This window comes from Podarcis muralis, chromosome 2, assembly GCF_964188315.1.
Source record: "Podarcis muralis chromosome 2, rPodMur119.hap1.1, whole genome shotgun sequence".
Lineage (NCBI taxonomy): Eukaryota > Metazoa > Chordata > Lepidosauria > Squamata > Lacertidae > Podarcis > Podarcis muralis.
This window is the reverse complement of record NC_135656.1, coordinates 44,352,467-44,373,572: the sequence shown is the minus strand read 5'-3', so window position 1 is coordinate 44,373,572 and position 21,106 is coordinate 44,352,467. Positions and strand designations below refer to the sequence as shown.

Genomic DNA, 21,106 nt, shown 5'->3' with positions numbered 1-21,106 from the left:
CTCCCAGAAAGGGGGTCCATTTTTTTCAGGTGCTTCTCACACCTGCAGGGGTGCCAACTTGAATAAAATATTGGGGGGGAAGCATTCCCCACCCCACCTAATCAATCACGAGACACAGCACACACATTATTTGAGTGGCAATACCCATCGACTCTGGGGGGCAGCCCCCTCCAATATTTTATTTGGGGGCCCAAGGGACCTGAGCCCCTAGGAGTTGGCTCCTATGAAGGGAAGGTAGGTGAAAGAGAGGCCAGCGTAACTGACATCGTGAGGATTAGCCAGGACTGCAGTTTAGCTAACAAGCTTGTCTCTTCCCCAGCCTGTTTAGCTATTTAAAGCATTGTAAACAAAATAATCAATGTGACAGGGGAGAGTCTGAATCAGACACTTTCTGCTCTGATATCCCAAATATAGAAAAGCTGCTTTCTCGGGCTATCAAGTAGCATGCAAAACATTAACATGTCAAATAGCAAGGAAGATAAATAATGTTTCATCTTTGGAGGAGGGAGAGGGAGAACATTGCCCTACAGTACAGCTTGTCAAAAGGCATAGGTGGCACAAACACCCAAACCAGGAGCTTCCCCCTACCTGCGTCTCCCCAATGCTGGATTCCTGTCATTAAAATAGATTGTTATTTTTCTTTCAGGGAAGTATACTTTGCCCCTTCTGTGCCCCGCTCCAATCTGGTCAAAAGAGAAGGAAGGAGCTTTCTTCTAAGCTACCTGGTGGGCACAGAATACTAAGCACGAGTCTCTAGTGGTTTATGGAAAATTTCTAGCTAAACCTGCAAAATCTACATTGCTATGTCACCACTGCATGTCCTGCCTACAACGTATCACTGAGCAGCTCCCTACATGAAGTTGTCTCACATGCGTCTTCACTAATTATGTACTTAAGAGGTACATAACAGGCCCATCATGCCATTGGCTGGATTATGGAGCAAATCCTTTATTCCAAGCTAATTCTAGTACTCTGTGAACTCCCTGGCCCCAATGGTGGCCTCTCACTCTCTTGGCACATTGACACCAACCTAGATTCTGTCACCTGTTTGTACCTTCTAAGCAACACTCAAGCCAGCCTGTGCTTATGAAAGGCAGTGGGAAAACATTTGGCATCCATACACAAAATGGGCAACACAACTGCACACTCATTTCAATGTAGATTAATTGTCCAGAAAGGCTCTTTGCATGTACATAAGCCCAATGGCCTTGGATGCTTGAGCTTAATGGAATAAAGTCAGAGAGAACACTAAATAGACTTTACCAAAAAGGAAAGGAAAGGAAAAAAGTAATAGTAATACTACAGAAGCTGAAATGCAAGGGTGTCATAAACTAGCTGACTTAAGAATCTGAAGAAGTGACAAACAAATCAGGACTGGTTTCAGACCCCTTTTTCCAAACTCTCTCCAAAATAATACCTTCCATCATGACTGAATGAGGGCATGCGTCCAGAAAGCCCAGGTACTAAGACTGGCTCAAGTTCTCACCAATTCAACCTTCTTCAGTTGCACATTATAACCACCTCCCTTTTCTTGCCTCTGAAGGACTGAAAGGATGAAAACAGAACATGGTCCTTGCTTCCTGTTCATCGCTTCTGCATTTTCTAAAGACATGCAGTCCTTGCTGTTTTTATCTGCACAGTTCAACAATGCAATAAGAAACTACTGCGCTTTATGCAATGGTTATTTTTAGAAGACTGCTTGGTTTGGCTTAAGGCAGGTTTTGCACGTGGAGTAGAGGAGGGAAGGGTCGGTTTGCATCTTTATGTCTTTTGTTTGAGGAACGTTGTTGTTGTTGTTTTATCATTGTTGATTCCTTGGCCCCAGGAACAAACACTCTTTGCAAATCAGACTCAGATGCCATCACCTCTCTGGCACCGAGGAGGAAGCAATACAGTGGACTTCCTCTAAAGATGGAGCGAGAGAGAGAGCAGGGATGGCTTCACTCCATAATAGATTGCAAAGAGAGGAAGCAAATTTAAGGACGGTCACTCCATTAGGAGCCTTAGAATAGAACAGAACCAGGCCTCCAGTGTGGCCAATCAATAGAATTTGATAGTTTAAAAATATCCTTACTATTTATATTACACTAGCAGCCTCATACGCAGTACAGTACTGCTCAGGAATTCTAAGGAAAGTCAGAAATCAGTGCAGTTTTGAAAACAGCAGTTAAAATTAGTGCAGTTTTGAAAGGTTCAGTCTGGCATCTTGATTCAAAAATGGCATCCAATTTTATCCAAAAATAGATGAGAACCTGCTCCTTGACCTCAGGAACTGTCATGCAAAATGTGGTTACAGTATTTTAAGAGGGGGTCCAAATGTGCACAAACAACTTTCCAATCTATATAGTAAAGGTAAAGGGACCCCTGACCATTAGGTCCAGGCGTGGACAACTCTGGGATTGCGGTACTCATCTCACTTTACTGGCCGAGGGAGCCAGCATACAGCTTCCAGGTCATGTGGACAGCATGACTAAGCCGCTTCTGGCAAACCAGAGCAGTGCACGGAAACGCCGTTTACCTTCCTGCCAGAGCAGTACCTATTTATCTACTTGCACTTTGACATGCTTTCAAACTGCTAGGTTGGCAGAACCAGGGACCAAGCAACGTAGGGATTCGAACCGCCGACCTTCTGACTGGCAAGCCCTAGGCTCTGTGGTTTAGACCACAGCGCCACCCACGTCCCTTTGACCTCAAGAACTGTCATGCAAAATGTGGTTACAATATCTTAAGAGGGGTCCAAATATGCACAAACAACTTTCCAAACTATATAGTAGAGTTTAAAAATTATTTTCCATCTTTATTGTGTTTCACATCAACTCTGTGAGGCAGACCACCGTTGCTAACATTTTATAGAAGGATAAATGAAACAAAGCAAATATCGGTGTCCAAGGCCACACAATAAGCCTTGTTGGAGGTGGGACTTTCACTGCCCATCGCCTTCTGTCTTTTTAAAAAACACTATGTCGTGTTTTGTTACTCCTAGTTTCTTCTGCCAGACTTCAGCTCCCACTGCCAGCAGCTTGAAAACACAACTCATCCACATAAAATTCCAAGGATCCGTGAGTCCTTACACAGCTCAGAATCACCACCTTAGAGTTCATAGTAGACACATCCTGCGAATTTGAATATAAGAGCCCTACTGGATCAGGTTAATGCTTCATGTAGTCCAGCACTGTGCTTTCTACAGAGAGCCCCAGGTTTAGTCTTTGGCACCTTCAGATAGGACTGAGAGAGACTCTTGCCTGAAACCCCAGAGAGCTGTTGCTGGTCAGTGTAGACCAGGAATAGGCAAACTAAGGCCAGGGGGCCAGATGTGGCCCAATCGCCTTCTCAATCCGGCCCGTGGACGGTCCAGGAATCAGTGTGTTTTTACATGAGTAGAATGTGCCCTTTTATTTAAAATGCATCTCTGGGTTATTTGTGGGACATCTCGCTTTCAGGCCGAGGGAGGGGGCGTTTGTCCACAGACAGCTTTCCAGGTCATGTGGCCAGCATAACTAAACCATTTCTGGCACTGTGATGGAAGCCAGAGCGCATGGAAACGGTGTTTACCTTCCTGCCACAGCAGCACCTATTTTTCTACTTGCACTGGTATGCTTTCGAACTGCTAGGTTGGCAGAAGCTTGGACAGAGCAACAGGAGCTCACTCCATCAGGCTGATTTGAACTGCCGATCTTCCGACCAGCAAGCCCAAGAGGCTCAGTGGTTTAGACCACAGCGCCACCCACGTCCCTGCTGAGTAACCACAACTAGGACACACACATTTGTGACTTGGAAAGGTAGCTTCCTAGCCTTAGGGCAGGGCAGGATTTTCTTGTAGGCTTGAGCTGTGTATCGCTCCTTTTAGAAATCAATCACATAGGTAAAGGTAAAGGTACCCCTGCCCGTACGGGCCAGTCTTGACAGACTCTAGGGTTGTGCGCTCATCTCACTCTATAGGCCGGGAGCCAGTGCTGTCCGCAGACACTTCCGGGTCACGTGGCCAGCGTGACAAGCTGCATCTGGCGAGCCAGCGCAGCACACGGAACACCGTTTACCTTCCCGCTAGTAAGCGGTCCCTATTTATCTACTTGCACCCGGGGGTGCTTTCGAACTGCTAGGTTGGCAGGCGCTGGGACCGAACGACAGGAGCGCACCCCGCCGCAGGGATTCGAACCGCCGACCTTTCGATCGGCAAGTCCTAGGTGCTGAGGCTTTAACCCACAGCGCCACCTGCGTCCCTATAATCAATCACATAGTGAAGGCTTATTATTTTCAATAAATATACTGCAGATTGAGCAAGTGGGTTTACTTTGACCCACTTTCATGCATTTCTCACTTTCCAGTAACTGAATTTATGTCCCAAAGCTGAGAAAAACTCAGTCTGAGAATCTCCACTATGGAGAGGAGTGTCTTGTAGAGTAGCACAGCCCTTCCCTCCTTCCTTCCTCTCTCTCCAGTAATCCAGTGGAACTGAATGGCTGTAAATACAGATGAATGGGAACCTGAAATACTTCCACACTACATAATCCGCACTCATGTGGAACGCATTTCCAGGACATGTTCTGATGACCACCATGAATTAAAAAACAAAACAAAACCGTATCAGACAAATTTATGGAACGCAACTCTCAGTCTCTAAACTGAGCCTCTATTCGGGAATAGTATACCGCTCTTGAGCAGAAGCTGGAAGCAAATCACAAGGACCGGTTATCTCTTCCCTGGCCTGTTTGTGAGCGTGTTGGGGAGAAGGCACGAACTGTGGGTCTTCTAAGCATCCCACAGGGAAAGTCACCATCAGTTTGCCCTGCCCCGTGCTAGACGGCCGGTCGCTTTCCCCGTACAGCGCCTTGCACCTTCCTCTGATGCGCTGCAAATGCGACCTAAGCCTCTGCAGCAGTGGCCGGGAGAGCAGGCGACCCACTTGCCCGGCTGGCCCCGCTCTCCTCCCGCATCTCCCTCTGGGCGGTCCCGCTCTTTCCCCCCCAGCAGACCCGAGGGCTGGCTGGCTGGCTGGCTGGCGTCCTGCGCACCTTGGGGAGGGGTGGGGGAAGAGAGCGAGCGAGAGGACCCGCGTTATTTGCTGCAGCGGCAAGAGGAGGCAGCGACTCCTCAGCTCCATTCCTCCGGAGCAGCGCGTGGTGAAGACAGGGACTGCGCCGCCAGCTCGCCCCAGAGTCCTCCCGATCCGGGATCGGGGCACGCTTGCCTGAAGCCGCCAGACTAGCCGATCCGGAGAGCCCTCGTCCTGCAACGCCTCTGCCGTCTGCAGCCTCGCCGCTTGCAGGTAGGCGTCTTCCCCAAGCCCCGGCCGTGCACAGCAATGTTGCTGCGGCTGCAGCCTGTCTGCAGGCGGGATGCTCGGAGGCGCGGGGTGAAAAGCGGGTCAGAGGCAGTGGCCCCGGCCACGCGTCTTCTTGCAGACAAAACAAGGCGATCGTGGGTGGACGCCTCGGGACACCCTCGGGGCAAGAAAGAATCGCTTCTATCTCGGAGTAAGGAACCTCCCGACGCGCTTCTGCCTTATACTCCCCTTGCAATCCGGGTGAATTAAATTGATTTCACTACCGCGCCTTTAATACTGTTTGTGATTGCAACGCGGCGGAGGGGAGAGGGTTAATTGGTGTTTGGGGGTTGTGAGGATGGAAACGGGTGCATCTTCTTCCGCGGTCATTATTCCGGAGTAGAAGGACGGGATATTTCCTCCGTTAGCCTCAGGAGACGTGAGGGATTTCAGGGAACAGAAAACGAGAAGCTCTTGTTTTTGGTTTTCGTCGTTGCGTACCAGGCGTCTTGTTTTTAACTCTACTGAGCTCCGGTTCAACTTGTTCGCATTTTGGGTAGCGGGACTGGGGGAAAGAACGGCGTCCCAGAGTCCACGGTTTTCCTTTATGGCAATTGTAGCCAAGGTTAGGAGGGGTGCTCATGGGTGTAATAGTCCTTCAATAGGAAAAGACACACAGAAAGAGATTCGCTAGTATTTGCAACGTGTGAATGCTGTTGTGCAGTAGTTCCATCATTTGGCATATAGAGTACTACTAAAGTTGGGGTATTTGCAGCTTTTAGTGAATTGATTAGCTTAACTGAGTAGACACCTCTTGAGCAACCAATTAATTGAAAAGAATCACCTTGCTATTGTAAATTGAGGTCTGCACCTTTTTAAGTCTAGCTTTGTATTAGCTTTAACCCTCAAAACTCTCCTTTATTGCTCTTGTGGAAATATACTAGGGTTGGATACAAGAGGATGCTTCTGCAGTTATGTGAATTGAGAAGAGAGGTTCTGGAGGGGTTGGGGCATACATAAAAATGAACTCTTTGGTGACCTGGCCCCTCCTTCAACACACTGGGTGCCTGCTGTCACTCTGATACCTAGCCACCTGAAGACAGACTCTTGGAATGTGCTCAGTATTTGAACCATTTCGTCGAACTGCATAATCACAAGATACAGATGGACAGGTGTCTCCCTGTTTTTAGTTGCAAAGAATAAGAGTAACAAGGAGAATTCTGCAATACATATTTGGGCAGTACCTTTATTTAGCCAACCAAAATGCCAGAAAATAGTGTGCAAACTTTCAAGTTCTGCAGAATTTCTCATCGGGCTAGAAGATGGTAAGCAAAGCAAATGAGGGGAAGAGGGAGAAGAAATGGCTGTTGGTGAAGTGTCTTAAGCTAGATGCAAATCCATGGCTTCTTCTCCACTAGTCATTTTTCACTCCCTTCTGTATTTATCATCAAGCCTGATTAGGAGTTCTGGAGAATTCAAGAGTTTGCATACTATTCTGCCACACCTTGGTTGACCTAATAAAGGCATTGCCCTAATATGGATTGTGGAATTTTCTTTGTGGGACATCTTGCTTTCTGTTAGAATCAGCACAATTTCATTTTATTGGATCAACTTCTGATCATGTCAGTAGTGTGCAAGCTTTTTCAAGTAGCATTGAGTTCTGAATTCATTCTGCATATTCACATATTCTTACAAACAGTTGGTTCACTCACAGGGCAAGCCATTATTTGTCTCCACAGAAGTATGTCCCTTTGAGTTATTTTCTATGTACCACACACGAATATTTACCAGTACATATACAAGAACAGAACTGTGGTTTCCTGATGCATTGATACATACAATTTGAAAGGGTATGTACTGCAGTCACATTTTGTATAGTTTTACTGAGTATACACATGTGAAGCTGTCTTGAGTGAGAATAAAACATCATACCCTTAAAAAAATACTGGGTTTTATGCTGGGATGAAGGCAGTTGAGAGTCATGTCTGAAAGCCTGCTCCATAATCCTAAATATTTATGGAATTGTTCTGGTTACCCAATATGCAGGAAAGCCAGGGCTGTATTCTGATACTAAAAATGGGTTCTGGAGTTGAGTCTCAGCTGAAGTTAAGCCCTGTCTGCTACTTTCCAAAGCTGTGGATAGAACTCACTGAGGTCCAGTTAATTTTGTTTTGTTTTGTAAAAGGCTATTGGTAATTTGTTCCCAGGACACTCCATAAAGAGAAGAATTTTAGGCTCATAGGATTGGAGAGTTGGAAGGGACCCTGAGGATCATCTCGACCTAGTGCCAGATTTACATATAAGCTAAACAAGCTATAGCTTGGAACCCCACTCTCTTGGGGGGGGGGGGATTTAAAGGAAAAAAACTGGATGTACATTTCCAAAATATAAGATAAATTCAACAATTACTTTGATAAAATACATATTTTGTTATGTGCAAATGGCTTTAGATACCTATTAGGTCGATAAATTTCCATATAGCATGTATTCAACACAAAAAGCAGCAACTATTTATTGTTGATAAAGGACAGCTGGACATATAAAGGGCCCCGTTACCTTCAGTAGCTTAGGGCCTCATCAAACCTAAATTCGGCCCTGTCTAGACCAACCTTCTGCAATGCAGGAATAAGCAACTGTCCCATATGGGGATCGAACCTGCAACTCTGGCGTAATCAGCACCACCAACTAAGAGTCTCATGCTATTATTCTTGAGATGTGTGTACTGGGTGATTTTATACATAGCAGTTGCATTCTTCTGCTCTACAGACTAGAACTAATTATGGCAGGGAGGGAAGGACAGGAAGCCACTTTCTTTTGGGCTTGTCCCTAATCTGCTGGGATTGAGGCCACCAGTATTTTCCAGGCAGCTAGCCAGAGAATCACAAGGATAAAACAGAGTGAGGCCATCTGAAAGGCATCGTTCAACGTCAGTCAATTAACACCGGGTGAGACCTTTATGTTGAAGGATTCACTAAGTGTTCAGGAGTCTAACGCAAAATTGGGCTGGGGTTTCTAGAATGGAGCTTGAGAAAGGCAGAGACTTTGAGCCAATGGACACAATGTTGACATAGACCTGAAATAAGTACCTTCAAATCGATGACCTGCTAAACAAAATAAATATTGCACATTATAGGTGTTGTTAATTTATATTTTACGGAGCGAGGCTCATCGGGCAGGCTCTGAGCAGGGAGATGAATGGGCACTATAAATACAATCTGCAAGGAATGAGCAAAGCTCTCTTTGAAGCTACCAAGTTCATCTGAGGTGGTTCCATACTAAAGCATTTTCTCTGAAATTGACATCATGTATTTTCATAGTTATTACACAGAATCCAGATGACGTTGCTGCCAGACTGTTGTGTTCCAGGCCTTCTCCCATCTTCTTTGTGTTATTGCCCCCCCCCCCCCGTGCACCCCACTCATAACAAATTCCAATGCAATTTCAGCTCCGGACTTTCAAATGTGAACTTGCAAGATATTGCTGTGCAAGATATTATGGATGAACCTTGTGGAAGCTGTAGTCAGCGATGAGACTGCTGGTGAAACCTTCCTACGTTACTTGTCTTACATACCCAGCAGAACCACCACCATTACTAGTCTTGCCCCCCACAGAGCACTTTTGCAAAAGTTAACATTCCACAGTTATCTGCTTGGGAAAGAGAACAGATAATGCGATTTGCCCTCCTCCCACACTCCTCTCCCATCCCTGCCAAACAGCTTATCAGTGGTGTTTTTTGCTTAAACAGAGATATTAATCTGCCACCGTTTCATATTTTGCAATACAATTTCTTCCTCCCATTCCTTTTCCACAACTTGCATTTGACTTTTTCTTCATTTTTTAAAAAGCGTCTTTTTTTGTGCTAAAGTGCCAGTGCACTAATAAAACTTAAGACACATTATTGAGAAAATGTTCACACTTTCTTGTTCAATTTTTGCTTGATTTTTCCAGTGGTTGGTGCAGTAACACGCTGCCCACTTTTGCCTTTGTTATGGGAATGGGCATTGCAGGATGAGGGGTGATATGGCGCTTGATTATGAGTGCTGTGTGGAACCCTGAGTTGGATCTGCTTCCAGCTGATCCGAAATGCTTCATTAACACTAATTAGCCTTTGTAGTGTGGCACTAAGGAGTATACGTAGCTTCTTTTATTTTGCCACCGCAAAATAACATTAACTCGGTTCCAATGAGTTCCGGCTGAAATCTGAGTGAAATGTTTTCTTATTAGAACTACAGCTGAACCTTTCCAGGTGAACAAGATTTTAAATTCTGCTTGATTGGCACTTTGTGGGGGTTTTTAGGGCAGGGACGGGGTATGTGTTACCCTCTAGATAATGTTGGACTCTAATTCCTATCAGTTCCAGCCAGCATGGCCAACAGTCAGGGATGATGGGAGTTGTAGTCCAACATTATCCGGAGGGTAATCCGGAGGGGCTTGAAGGAATATGTGCAGAGTTTAATACAACACTGTTTTGACTAGTTTTTTTTCTGGGAATATGACCTTTGCATGTTTTGCATTACTGTGAGTTTTTGAAACTAACCAGCTAACTAAATATAAACATTTTAAAAACAAAAAAGGTTAAGTAAAACTGCAGAGCAAAGCAAAATCATATGAGTTTGAAGAATATTGGGTGATAACTAAGATTTGATATTGGATTCGGCTTACAAGCCTGAGAGAATAAAGTGACTTTAGTCCTAGAGACCATGTTACATAAAGACTAGGCCTTTTCTCTTTACCCTTCTATATAAATGGGATTTCCCCACCCCTCAGAAACCAGAATGCATGAGGGAGGACTTTACCTGGCCCAGACTAGAGGCATTAAGGAGCATAGCTCCATTGATTGGTCCCAAATTGATTTTGAGAGGAAGGTCTGCTGTCAAATTTCACTTGGCTACCTGCCTCCCAGGACCCAAGGTGACTCCCTCCTCAAGGGACCAGATGATTTAGTCCTGCATCTTGCTTCATATTGTTGCAAATGAGGCCGCATCACTGAAATTAGACACAGCAAAGGAAAAGGAGGGGTGTCACCTTGCCCTGAAAGTACTTTCTATGGTGAGATTTTGCCCTCTGGTACATTTTGCTCAAAGGCACAGCAGTGAAGGCAGCTGTGTGCCTGGATCGAATGTATTCCACTCTCCAGCGTTTCCTTCTCTAATAGAAATCCAGTATCTTCCCTTGCACTGCCAGGATTCTTTGCACCCACAATTTACAATAAAAAATAAGGCCCTCCATTCATATTGTTTAGAGGGGATTAAACCCCCCTCTTAGTGGCTGCAATGCTGGGACTGTAGGAAGCACGAGAGAGATTTGAGGGAGGGGTCTGGAAGGTTTGTTTTTTAAGCCAAATCTGAAGGACAACAACAACTTTTTATTTATACCCTGTCCACCTGGTTGGGTTGCCCCAGCAACTCTGGCCAGCTTACTAAATACACACCTACCCACCCCAGACTATGCAGGAAGCTAGGAGCCAGGACTGATGTGCTCATTCTACCAACCATTAAAGCATCTTCCTTTCAATCCCGTCACTTTTTCTTAGTCTGTAATACAGCCTTCCCCCAACCTGGTAACCTCCAGATTTTTTTTGGACTCCAACTCCCATAATCCCCAGCCAGCATGGTCAATGGACAGGGATGACAGGGATTGTCGTCCAACATCAACTGGAGCACACCAGATGGAGTAAGGCTGGACTAGCCTATAAAGCAATCTGACCTAGCTTCTATAAGCTTCTATATAACTTATCTACCCACCTACCCTTTGTCTAGATTACTGTACCAGTTCCAGGCAGCCAGCCAGGCTGGTTCCACAGTGGTGATGTAGGGTAGCCAGGCCTCACTGATGCTCACAATTAGTGCCAAGCTTATTGAGTTACCCTAGTTCTTTCCAGCCTTCCCTCTCTATCTCTCTCTGCTGAGCTGCTAATGACATTTTTATTCTTGCTGGTGTTGGAGCATTCAAGCTTCTGAGCTGCACAGAATCCTCCATGGGAATGGAAAGGTCCAGTGCATTCTGCAGGAGGTGGAATAGCCAAAGTTCAAGAGATGTCGTGTGAAAAGCTAGGGTTGACCACTCTCATTCTGAAGAAAAAAGCAACTGTGGAGTCCTGATCTGGAATGTGCTCTCTGATTCAGGTTGGGGCCTCCTAGCGCTTTTCTGCTGAAAATGAGTCAAGAGGGCTTGGTTTTTTGTGCATGTCCGTGCGTGCGTGCGTGCGTGTGTGTGCGCGCGCACACACACACACACACACACACACACACACAAATAATAATAATAATAATCATCATCATCATCGTAGGAGCTGCTTGTGTTTCCCAGGCTAGAGTTGGCCCTAAATCGAGGTGTTGGAAGAGTTGCCTGCAGCTGGCTTGCCTTGAATTACCTGTGGTGATGGGGAGATAGCAGCTGCTGGACATTTTCCCCTCACTCTGGAGTCAAACAATGAACCAAGGGAAGGGTCCAACTCTACAGTGGATTATCAAAGCAGACAGGGGGGGAAATAAGGACGTTGTTGGAGTGGAACAGAGATGAAAGCATGCTGTGCATAGGAACACACTGGGGAGCTAAGACTAGGTGGGAGTCTATTTTGTGTAATCTAGCTGGCATGCTTCAAGGCAGCAGTGAAGCTATGCTATGCTATCCAAACTGATTTAGTAATCCTTTCCTTTCCTCTTTTTTCAGGTAGTCACAATGAGCAGCGGTGGTGGCACTGTCTGGATAATGGGTATAGCTTGGGCACTGGTCGTGTCATGGACCAGTGCTACAGGCATGGAGGATCGCTGCTTGCCTGGAGGGAAACACAAAGCCAGCCCAAGCCCAGAAGGACAGCTTGGCATTTGCCAGATCTATGCAGAAAGTGAGTATTGGTTAAGGGCACGAAGGCAGCAGTAGGGAGAAGCTACAAGGCTTGAAGAGCTTTGGGCAAGCAGGAAGTGGAGCTCTGAAGCCAAGGTTCCTCTCAGCATTTCCCCACAGGTTTGAGGAGAGATGAGCAAACCTCCTTATGGTTGATGAAATAAATGAGATGATTGGATGCAAAGTAGACCTGTACCTTTAACAAGAGTTGGCATAGAAGAGTTGTCTAGAAGCTGGTGATACTTATCTCTACCTTATATTCTGGGCGCTAACCTGTAGCCCTCCTCCAGCTCCCATCAGCCTCTGCCAGCCTGGCCAATGGTCAGGGAAGGTGGGAGATGAAGTCCAGCAGCATCTAGAGGGCCTGGGCTTCCCCACACCTGACACAGTGTCACCACTTCCTCTAACAGTGAATGAGTGGTCTAGTTAGCCTTGCCCCTAGCCCTATACTAATAGCTGCATCTAAACATGTAATGGGAGAGTTTGACCCATTGATTCAGTGGCATTTTATTCCACATGGGATTGTTTTATTTTTCTTTTAAAAAACACACAATCTCAGACAAGGGAAATTGAGTTAACCTTTATATTGTCCTATAAAGGGTGGCCTTGCTTTAATTTAGTATAGGAATTTACCAGCTTGATATTTTGTCTTGTACTAATAAGGTCATATTTTGCATAATATAGTGCTATCGATCAATCACAAAAATACATGAAGAAAGCTGAAATAGCAGGCCCCAGCTAACTATGTTTAAGGAAATCAATGTTGTATGATTATTTTACTATATAACAAAAATGTTGATGCAAACACATTTGATATGGACCATCAATTTTTTACCTCAGAAATCTTGGGAATACTGCTACCGGGCAGAACTTGATTCTGCTGAACAAAAGAGCCATATGATGGCCCTTCAACTTCATGTTCCTCAAATCTTTCACTGCAGTCTCCAGGAACTGGACTTTCTCTTGGTTCAGGACCGTATCTCAGGAGGGCAACGCTCCAGACAAACAGATTCACTTTTTAAAAGTTAACAGATCTTTCTTGTACATTTTCAGCCTCGGTTGTTTTTCAAGAAAAGAGGAAGGCTAGTGAGAATAATATGCACTGTATTTCATTTTGAGGCTGCAATGATCTCATAGCCCTGGCTGATCAAAATTTAACGTGTGTGAGTAGCATGCACTGCTTTGCACAGGGTGCAAAGGAACTCAGCAGAGGCAACCCCTGGTGCCTGGTGGAAACTTTGGAGGGTTGTACACAGAGGCCACCGAGAGTGTAGGGAGCGGGTGGGGAATGGGACCTGGGTATAGGAGTATAGGGTTCTTATCATGCCCAGAATACCTGCTAGGGAATTTATGTATGCATTGGCTCGTCACTGGTGACTGGTGGCAATATGCATACATCCAGCTTGTTAGGCAATACCTGCAGCTGTTGCAATCAGACTGTAACATGCAGGTTTGCCGGAATAACAACTGGTTCATCTCAGCACAAAGGAAAGGGGCTGCTGACAGAAGTTTTCTTTCCCCACAGATGCCTGTTGCTCACCGGAGGTCACCCAGGACCTTTCCAAAGCCAATGACATCTACTGGAACCGCTGTGGGAGCCTTAGCAGCAGGTCAGACAGAGAGGCAGCCACGCCTACTCCAGTTGTGTGTGTGTGTGTTTCCTTTCCTACAAGCTGGGCCTACCAATAGGTGGGAGTTCCTTCTAAAACTAGTCTTGGAAGTTACCAGACAACTGGGATGGGGAAGATCTGCTCCTTGGCACGACCTTTCTTCACATTTTTTTATTAATCCCGCCCCCGTGGGTAGCCCTTTGCTTGCCATTTTAGGCCTGCTCTGCCATCTTTATGCCCCGGTGCTTCTTTCTCCTATGCAGATGTGAGGGCTATCTACAGCAGCTGGAATGTTTTTACCGTTGCTCCCCCATCGCTGCCCAGTGGCCTCATCCTCAGCGCCCCACAGCTGTGCTGGCTGTGCCCCTCTGCCAGAGTTTCTGTGACCAATGGTGAGTGAAGTCTCCTTGTCCCGACTGGGGAGGGAGGGGACCCTGTGGGGGGATGAAGAAATAGGGAAAGAGCATCGTCTCCTGGAGATAGCAGAAGAGGAGAATGTCATCACATTGCTGGTGTCCTGTTTAAATGAAATGCCCTGCCATTTTAAGACAGAGAAGCAGTGAAAGGCATACTGGGTTGTTGTTTTACACTTAAAAGGCCCTTTATAAGTCATTTTCCCCACAGAAATTCAACAAGCTCGGGGACACTGTATCTATGACACTTGTATCTCGCTTTCGGCACACCCAGCTCAATTTTGGAATAAATCAGCTGGATGTGGGGAAGCAGAGTCAAGTGCAGGAGCTAACCTGGATACTGAGGGAAACCCATAAGCTTTTTAAAGGGCATCTCCACCCAACACAAACATACTTCCGTTTTTGGGGCCTCAGGCAGTGGACTGGTGGAAATAAATGTATGCAATTCTATTGGCAAAAAATGTTGAATTGGGTAAAGGTGGGGTAAAGGAGGAAGTGCTTAGTGAGTACTGACCCTCCTTTGGGGCTGAAAAAGATAGAGAAACTTGGGTTCATATCTCCATTAAACTTAGTCATAAAACTAACAGAGTGACCTTGAACTGGGGATTGTTATTCAGCCTAATTTACATCACAGGGTTGTCTGTCATAAGGATCAAAATGGTGTGTGGACCTTGTGCACCAACTTGAGCTCCTTGGAGGTCTGATATAACAAAAATAAAAGGTCTGGTCTGATATAATAAAAATGGTCTGATATAATAACAATTAAAGTTCAACTGCTTTCCTTATTGCCACACCTTCTTGTCACCTCAGGTATGACGCTTGCAAGGAAGACCTGACGTGTGCTCGCAACTGGCTGACTGACTGGCATTGGGGCCCTGAGGGAAACAACTGCAGCCAGGACTGCTTGTCGTATGGCCAGGTGAGGACACTAAAAGCCCCAAGATGGATGCAGCCCTCAGCCCCAGAAATCACATGAGTCATGAAGAGATGCCTGTACTGAGTCATGTTTGGGAAAAGCAATTGTTGGAGGAGAAAGAGGAATTACACCATTCCCAGGAGGCCTCAGCTTCAGCACAAACCAAGCCAAGTCTTTCAGTATTCCTGAAATCACATAAATTATGTGAAAGGGCTTTGTCAACAACTTAAGGTCTTTATCTCAACTTGTGATGCCTTTTTAGAATAAGGTTCCCACTCTTCAAGGGGGAAAAGCTTAAAAGTGAATGTGCCTCCAACTTTAGGTAGAAGTTGTTGGAGTTTGTATTCTTCTCTTAAAACAAATAGACCTAGCTTATGTGACTACTCACTCATGGTTCATCCTTTCAAGGAGCACTGTTCCACAGAGGAATGGTAATCTGAATTGATGTTAGGCTGGGACATTTTCAGAACTATTGTAGGAGCCATGAGTAAAAATGCTGACATAATGATATGCTCTTTGGCATTTTTTAAAACTGTTGTGCCACCAGCATTCTCTGTCAGAAACTGCAAGTCAAAGACAAAGAAAATGCCTGAAGAGATCAGTGGTTTTAACATTTCTTTGTGGCTACCTCTGTATTGCCAGTTACACAACGAGGAATTGTTTCCCACAAGCTTAGCGAACAGGCAAGGGGTTTCCTCCCATCTCTTAAAACCAGGTGACAGACATCAAGAGAGCACACTGCTTCCCAAATACCCAACTTTATCTCTCATCATGAGGACTAAAAGCCTAATTGTTGGAGGAGGGAACTGTTTGTACTCTCAATGTTAGCAAGAGGCCAGAGACTTCAAACGTCTTAAGGTCAATCCGATAGTAAATGCTCCAACATCTCCAAGGTTTAACAAAACTGAAACATCTCCAAGGTTTTCCTTGGATGTACAGGGTACCCAAGGGGCGATCTTAGTCAATGAAGCCTCTTCTGTGTCTTGCTTTAAAAAAACCACACACACACACACACGCGCACACACACACACACAAAATCCCAGCTGCAGTTCAAAAGGCAGGTGCTATACTACCCCGAAGGTCGGCAGAAATTGAAACCCCTCATATTCTAACTCTACATGACATGTTTCAGCCTTTCCACTGGAGGTGAAGCTAATTTCTGCTGACTGCTGGTCGTCTTGCACTGAAACAGTCAGTTGAACCTTCGGGCAGCTAGCAGAGTTTGTGTCCAGTGACAGGCAGGCAGGCAGAGAGCAACAGCTTGGCAGGATGCCTGTCAGAAGAAATGGGCAGTATATGACTGACAGTGTAATAACGTCAGCACCATACAGCTCGCCCCTTCTTCCCCTGCAGTGTTTGCCCAACAAGGATGACAGACAGGATTGCTAGTAATGTGTGGTGGCTGCTGCCCTTTTGAATTGGTGGAGCTGTCATTTGTGACCCACTCTCTCCCCAAACTGAGTTTTTTTACAGTATTTTAGAAAGCAAAATAGTGCATCTAATCATGCACAGAACGCAATTGTATCCCCACAGAAGAATATCAACCATTATCTCAAAGCATCAAAGGATAGGGGGAATGGTGTACAAGGCCTTGAGCATGATATCCTGACAAAGTTCTTGTTTAGAAATCAAGCCTCAAATGGCATAAGCAAGCAGCAGGCCCAGTTAGTCTGCCTTTCTGCCATGTGGTAGCAATTGTGTTGGTCTTTTGGGAGAGGCAGGAGCTAACAGGCAGCCGGGATTCTATGAAGCAAGCCCCTCTCACCCCATGCGGGAGGGACTGTGCTGGTGACACAGCTCAAGTCATCAAGAAACTCACTCTGCTGCAAGCCCCTCAAAATGTTGTCTGTCTTCGGCTTCCTCCAGCCCTAGCCAGCATGGCCAATGGTCAGGGTTCATGGGCGCTGGAAGTTCCAACAACAGTCTCTCACCTACTTTGGGTATCTTGAGTCTGCTGAGTGACAGATTAGTTTGGAAAACTAAAGCAAAACAAGGTAATGCTTTTGTCTTTCATATTGTGCTGCTCCTTCTTCTCTTCCCACCCACCCCCTTGCCCAGTGGCGGACCTACATTTGGGGGGCCACTGTCGCCCCCCCTTTACAACCGGCAATGAGGTCTGGGTAACCAGTATTCTGTTTTTCAATGGGGTTCTTCCACAACAGATCGCCACACCTTTACAATGTCTTTGTGGGATGGTTGAAATATAGGCGACAAAAAACTAATCAATTTGAGTCATGTGACTCAAATTGGGTCTACTAGAGCCAAAATGTTTAAGCAGTGTGGACTGAAGTTGCTTCTGGGGTCCCTCCGGGATGAAGGGTCCTTAAGCTTCATTGGTTTCCTAGTAGATCTGCCCCTGCCCTCACCCCAGATTGGTTTGTTTGGATGGTACTCTACCCTTCTGCTCATAAAGACACAGCCATCCCTGCTGAAAGTCTCTCAACATCCCTCTGCCTCGACCCAGTATACCTGAAGGAGCGTCCAGCTCCAAGGGCTTTATGGTGGTTCCCTCACTGCGAGAAGTGAAGCTACAGTGAACCAGACAAAGGGCCTTCTTGGTAGTGGCGCCCACCCTGTGAAACACCCTCCCTTCAGATGTCAAGGAAATACAGTGGTACCTCAGGTTACAAATGCTTTGGGTTTCAAACTCCGCTAACCCGGAAGTAGTTACCTCGGGTTGTGAACTTTGCCCCAGGATGAGAACGGAAATTGCGTGCCAGCGGTATGGCGGCAGCGGGAGGCCCCATTAGCGAAAGTGCACCTCAGGTTAAGAATGGTTTCGGGTTAAGAATGGACCTCCGGAATGAATTAAGTTCATAACCCGAGGTACCACTGTACAGTAAACAACGATATGACTTTTAGAAGACATCTGAAGGCAGCCCTGTTTAGGGAAGTTTTTAATGTTTGATGTTGTTTTTTTATTATTGTTATTGGTGTTCTGTTGGGAGCTGCCCAGAGTGGCTGGGGACACCCAGCCAGATGGGCGGGGTATAAATAATAAATTATTACTATGATGATGATGATGGAGTGTTGTTCAAGCCTTAATTTCAGCACTGAGGCTGTGCAGAGCAAGAGCGCTTCACATTCACAGCTCCCCACCTCTCTCTTCCCCTCAGATGTACAAGGATGGCAAAGAGCTCTGTGAAACCATCTGGGATGATTCCTTCGTAGCCAGCACTGATCCTTGCGAGTGCCTGACGCTGACCGCCTCCGACTCAGCCCTCTCTGCCTCTTATTTGCGTCTTGAAGACAGCGACAGCATCGAGGAGCCAGACACCACCAAGGAAGGCATTGAAAGAGGCCGCGCCAGCCCTGGAGGGCCCTGCCCAGGCAACCCCCTGCTCCGTCGCCTGCGGAGAAACATGCAGAAGCGCTCAGTCTTCATGGAAGACGTGGAGGGTAGTGGGAGCGGGTTCTGATTGGAGACAGCCAGCCTCCCAGGGGAAAATAACCCCCTCCCCTGTGATTTTCTGAGGCTTGGGGGGGGATCGCTTGTGATCTATGCAAATCCTTCATGTCCCATGTCACCAGCTTCTTGCCATCTTGTATAGCTCTGTGCAACGTGGGTGTGGCCGTGGCAGAGGAAGCAGGTGTGGCTATTTAGCCGAGCACTCTGATTCCCCATGCCCTAGAAGCAGAGTTTACCCCACCAGAGCACCACCTTCTACCCCCGGTATGCCTGCTTATGGCCGCTGTTTCCCCTACACACGTCTTGTACATAAAATAATAAAATTGTAGTTTTGGAAGGGACCACAAAGGTCATCTAGTCCAACCCCCTGCGATGCAGGAATCATTTGCCCAATGTGGGGCTTGAACCCACAACCATCTAGAACAGCAGGGTTGGAGAGCAGTCAATGGTTTCTTCACTCTCAACACCCTGCCTTCCCTTCCAAGGACTGAAACACCCATTCCCACCCCCACCCCCCCCAGTGGTCCTCAACCAGAGTCTCCTCTAGCACTATGGGGGAGCGAGCGATGTCTGTCTTTCAAAGGCTCTGGCCTGAGAGAGTGAGAGGTTGCATAGACTAAGAATAAATAAAGTTAATGAGATCATTCTGCACTGACTTATAAGCCCAGCTACTAATAATAAGGCTTTAGGTATGTTTGCCTGTAGAACTGAGGCAAAATGAAATAGCCTTCGCTGTTTGCGCTTGACACAGGCAGCAGAAAAAATCACTACCTAGGAAGTAGGATCTGAGAGTTAAAAGGCTGGTTACAGTTCTGTAGCAAGGAAACTGAAGATCTTTGTAAACCAGTAGCTGCTGCTGCAGTATTAAAATGGCCAGTGCTCCATAGTTAGCTTAAATTTGTATACAACCAAACACAGAAGGGGGAGGAGAAAGAGATTGTGCCACTGATGTGGCTAGATTTAGATTGGTTATCGTTTTAATAATTCAATGTGTGTATCATGGAAAAGTTTAAAACATCCATTAAAAAAAATATACAGAGCCTCCAGTCTGAACTGGTCAGTGCCATGTACTAGTTTGTCCTAGGCAGAAAAGTAGTTTTTGAAGCAAAAAAAGAAAATGGCATCTCATCTTGAGTGGGTGAGTGGACAGAATAGTAAAATCCCTGGAGTTAAAATCTTAGAATTCAGTGCAGGAATCCAGCCCTCAGCCGTCCCTGGGGGGGCTCAAACCACCAGCCTTCTGGTTAACAGCTGGTTCTTACTCGTCTCCTCCGTATCTTATGCAGCACTCCTTGAATTTCACCACATCAAGCCCTGTATTACCATGTGCAAACTTCCTTTATAATATTGTCCACCTTCTGTCCAAAACAGATCTCGTGTCACAAACATGCACTGCTTTATCAGCTGCCTTGTCATGCTCTTGCTTGTTCACCCTTGTCCATCTTTGTTGCAAATTGCACACTATGTATTGCTTCAAACCTATTACTTGTGGAGAAATTAAACAACAAAAACGACTTGCGTGGGTCGGTATTTGTGGAAAGATTCTGTGTGTGGGGGGGACCCCCAGTAGGTATCCTCAAAGAACAGTTCCTTTCTTAGCTTTCGACACGTCAGGCTGAATGGCAAAATGAACTTGGATGAAAAGGGAGAGAGCCCACTTAGACAGAAATTTTCTGTTAATGGCTCAAGCTGCCCGATTTACTTGTTTGGTTTGTGTTTAGAGTATTATGTACATGGTATTATGGGTGTTAGTTGCCAAATCGCAAGACAATACTTGTGATCAGTGAGGACCGCTAGCTTGCTTTCTCTAAAACAAGAGACCTCTTTAGGCACTGTTCCATTTGAACCCTTCCTTGGTTCAGGATTTTATTATAAAAGTACACATTAGCCTTATTGAGTGCTGCTTACCAAACAACCATCTAACACTGTTAAACAGTGCTGAAGCAAAAGTGACCTGGCCCAAAGGACAGGCAGGGGAAAGCACAGGTGTGGTGGGGAGTCTCTTAGATGAGGATGGGATAGTGGAAAAGCAGGTAAGGTAATGCTGAGCTGGTTCAGGAGAGGGATTGGTAAAGAAGCATTTCTTGAGGAAGATCTTGAAGGAAAAGGAAATTGGCTTGATAAGAGGGGAGAGGCTCTTCTTAAGAGAGCAAGCTAGGCAGGAAGATGGGAGAGAGGTGGATGGAGTTGGAGCGGACTATAAAGCAGCATGAGCAAATGAGAAGGGGCATGAGAGCCAGAGGAGGGGCACAGCTGAGAGAGAGAGAGAGCTAACTTTGTTAAAAGGATTTGCTAAAAGAAATGACTCTCCTCCACAGTGGCTGCTTCATCCCTCTGTCAAGCAACAGCAACTGCAAAGTTTTACATTTATTATTATCCTTTTGGTTATTCCAAATGTCTCACATGTATTCTCTCAGTAATCTTTGCATCAATGAAGAAAGTAGGTACCGTAAATATAGTTCCCACAGTATAGATAAAGGACTGGCTGAGAGGCCAACTGAAAAGTTAATGACTGAAGAGAGATTTCAGTCAGGGATTTTCCAGGACCCTCACTCTCTCAGCCACTATATTTGTGCACCAGATTGCTATTTAACCACCTAGTCCTGCCCTAAAGGTGAAGAAATTCTCCTACCCCCATTTCTTCCCGAC

At 46.0% G+C, this 21,106-nt stretch overlaps 1 protein-coding gene across 1 annotated transcript; it reads left to right on the top strand.

The window, feature by feature from the left end:
• The first annotated feature begins 4,999 nt into the window (after window positions 1–4,999).
• Window positions 5,000–19,971, top strand: RTBDN (retbindin). The gene is made up of 6 exons (XM_028717387.2): window positions 5,000–5,266; window positions 11,936–12,110; window positions 13,635–13,719; window positions 13,983–14,111; window positions 14,943–15,051; window positions 18,165–19,971. Exons 2-6 carry the CDS (start codon window positions 11,945–11,947, stop codon window positions 18,465–18,467), a joined length of 792 nt encoding a protein of 263 aa, XP_028573220.2. The 5' UTR covers window positions 5,000–5,266; window positions 11,936–11,944; the 3' UTR covers window positions 18,468–19,971.
• Window positions 19,972–21,106: the final 1,135 nt, after the last annotated feature.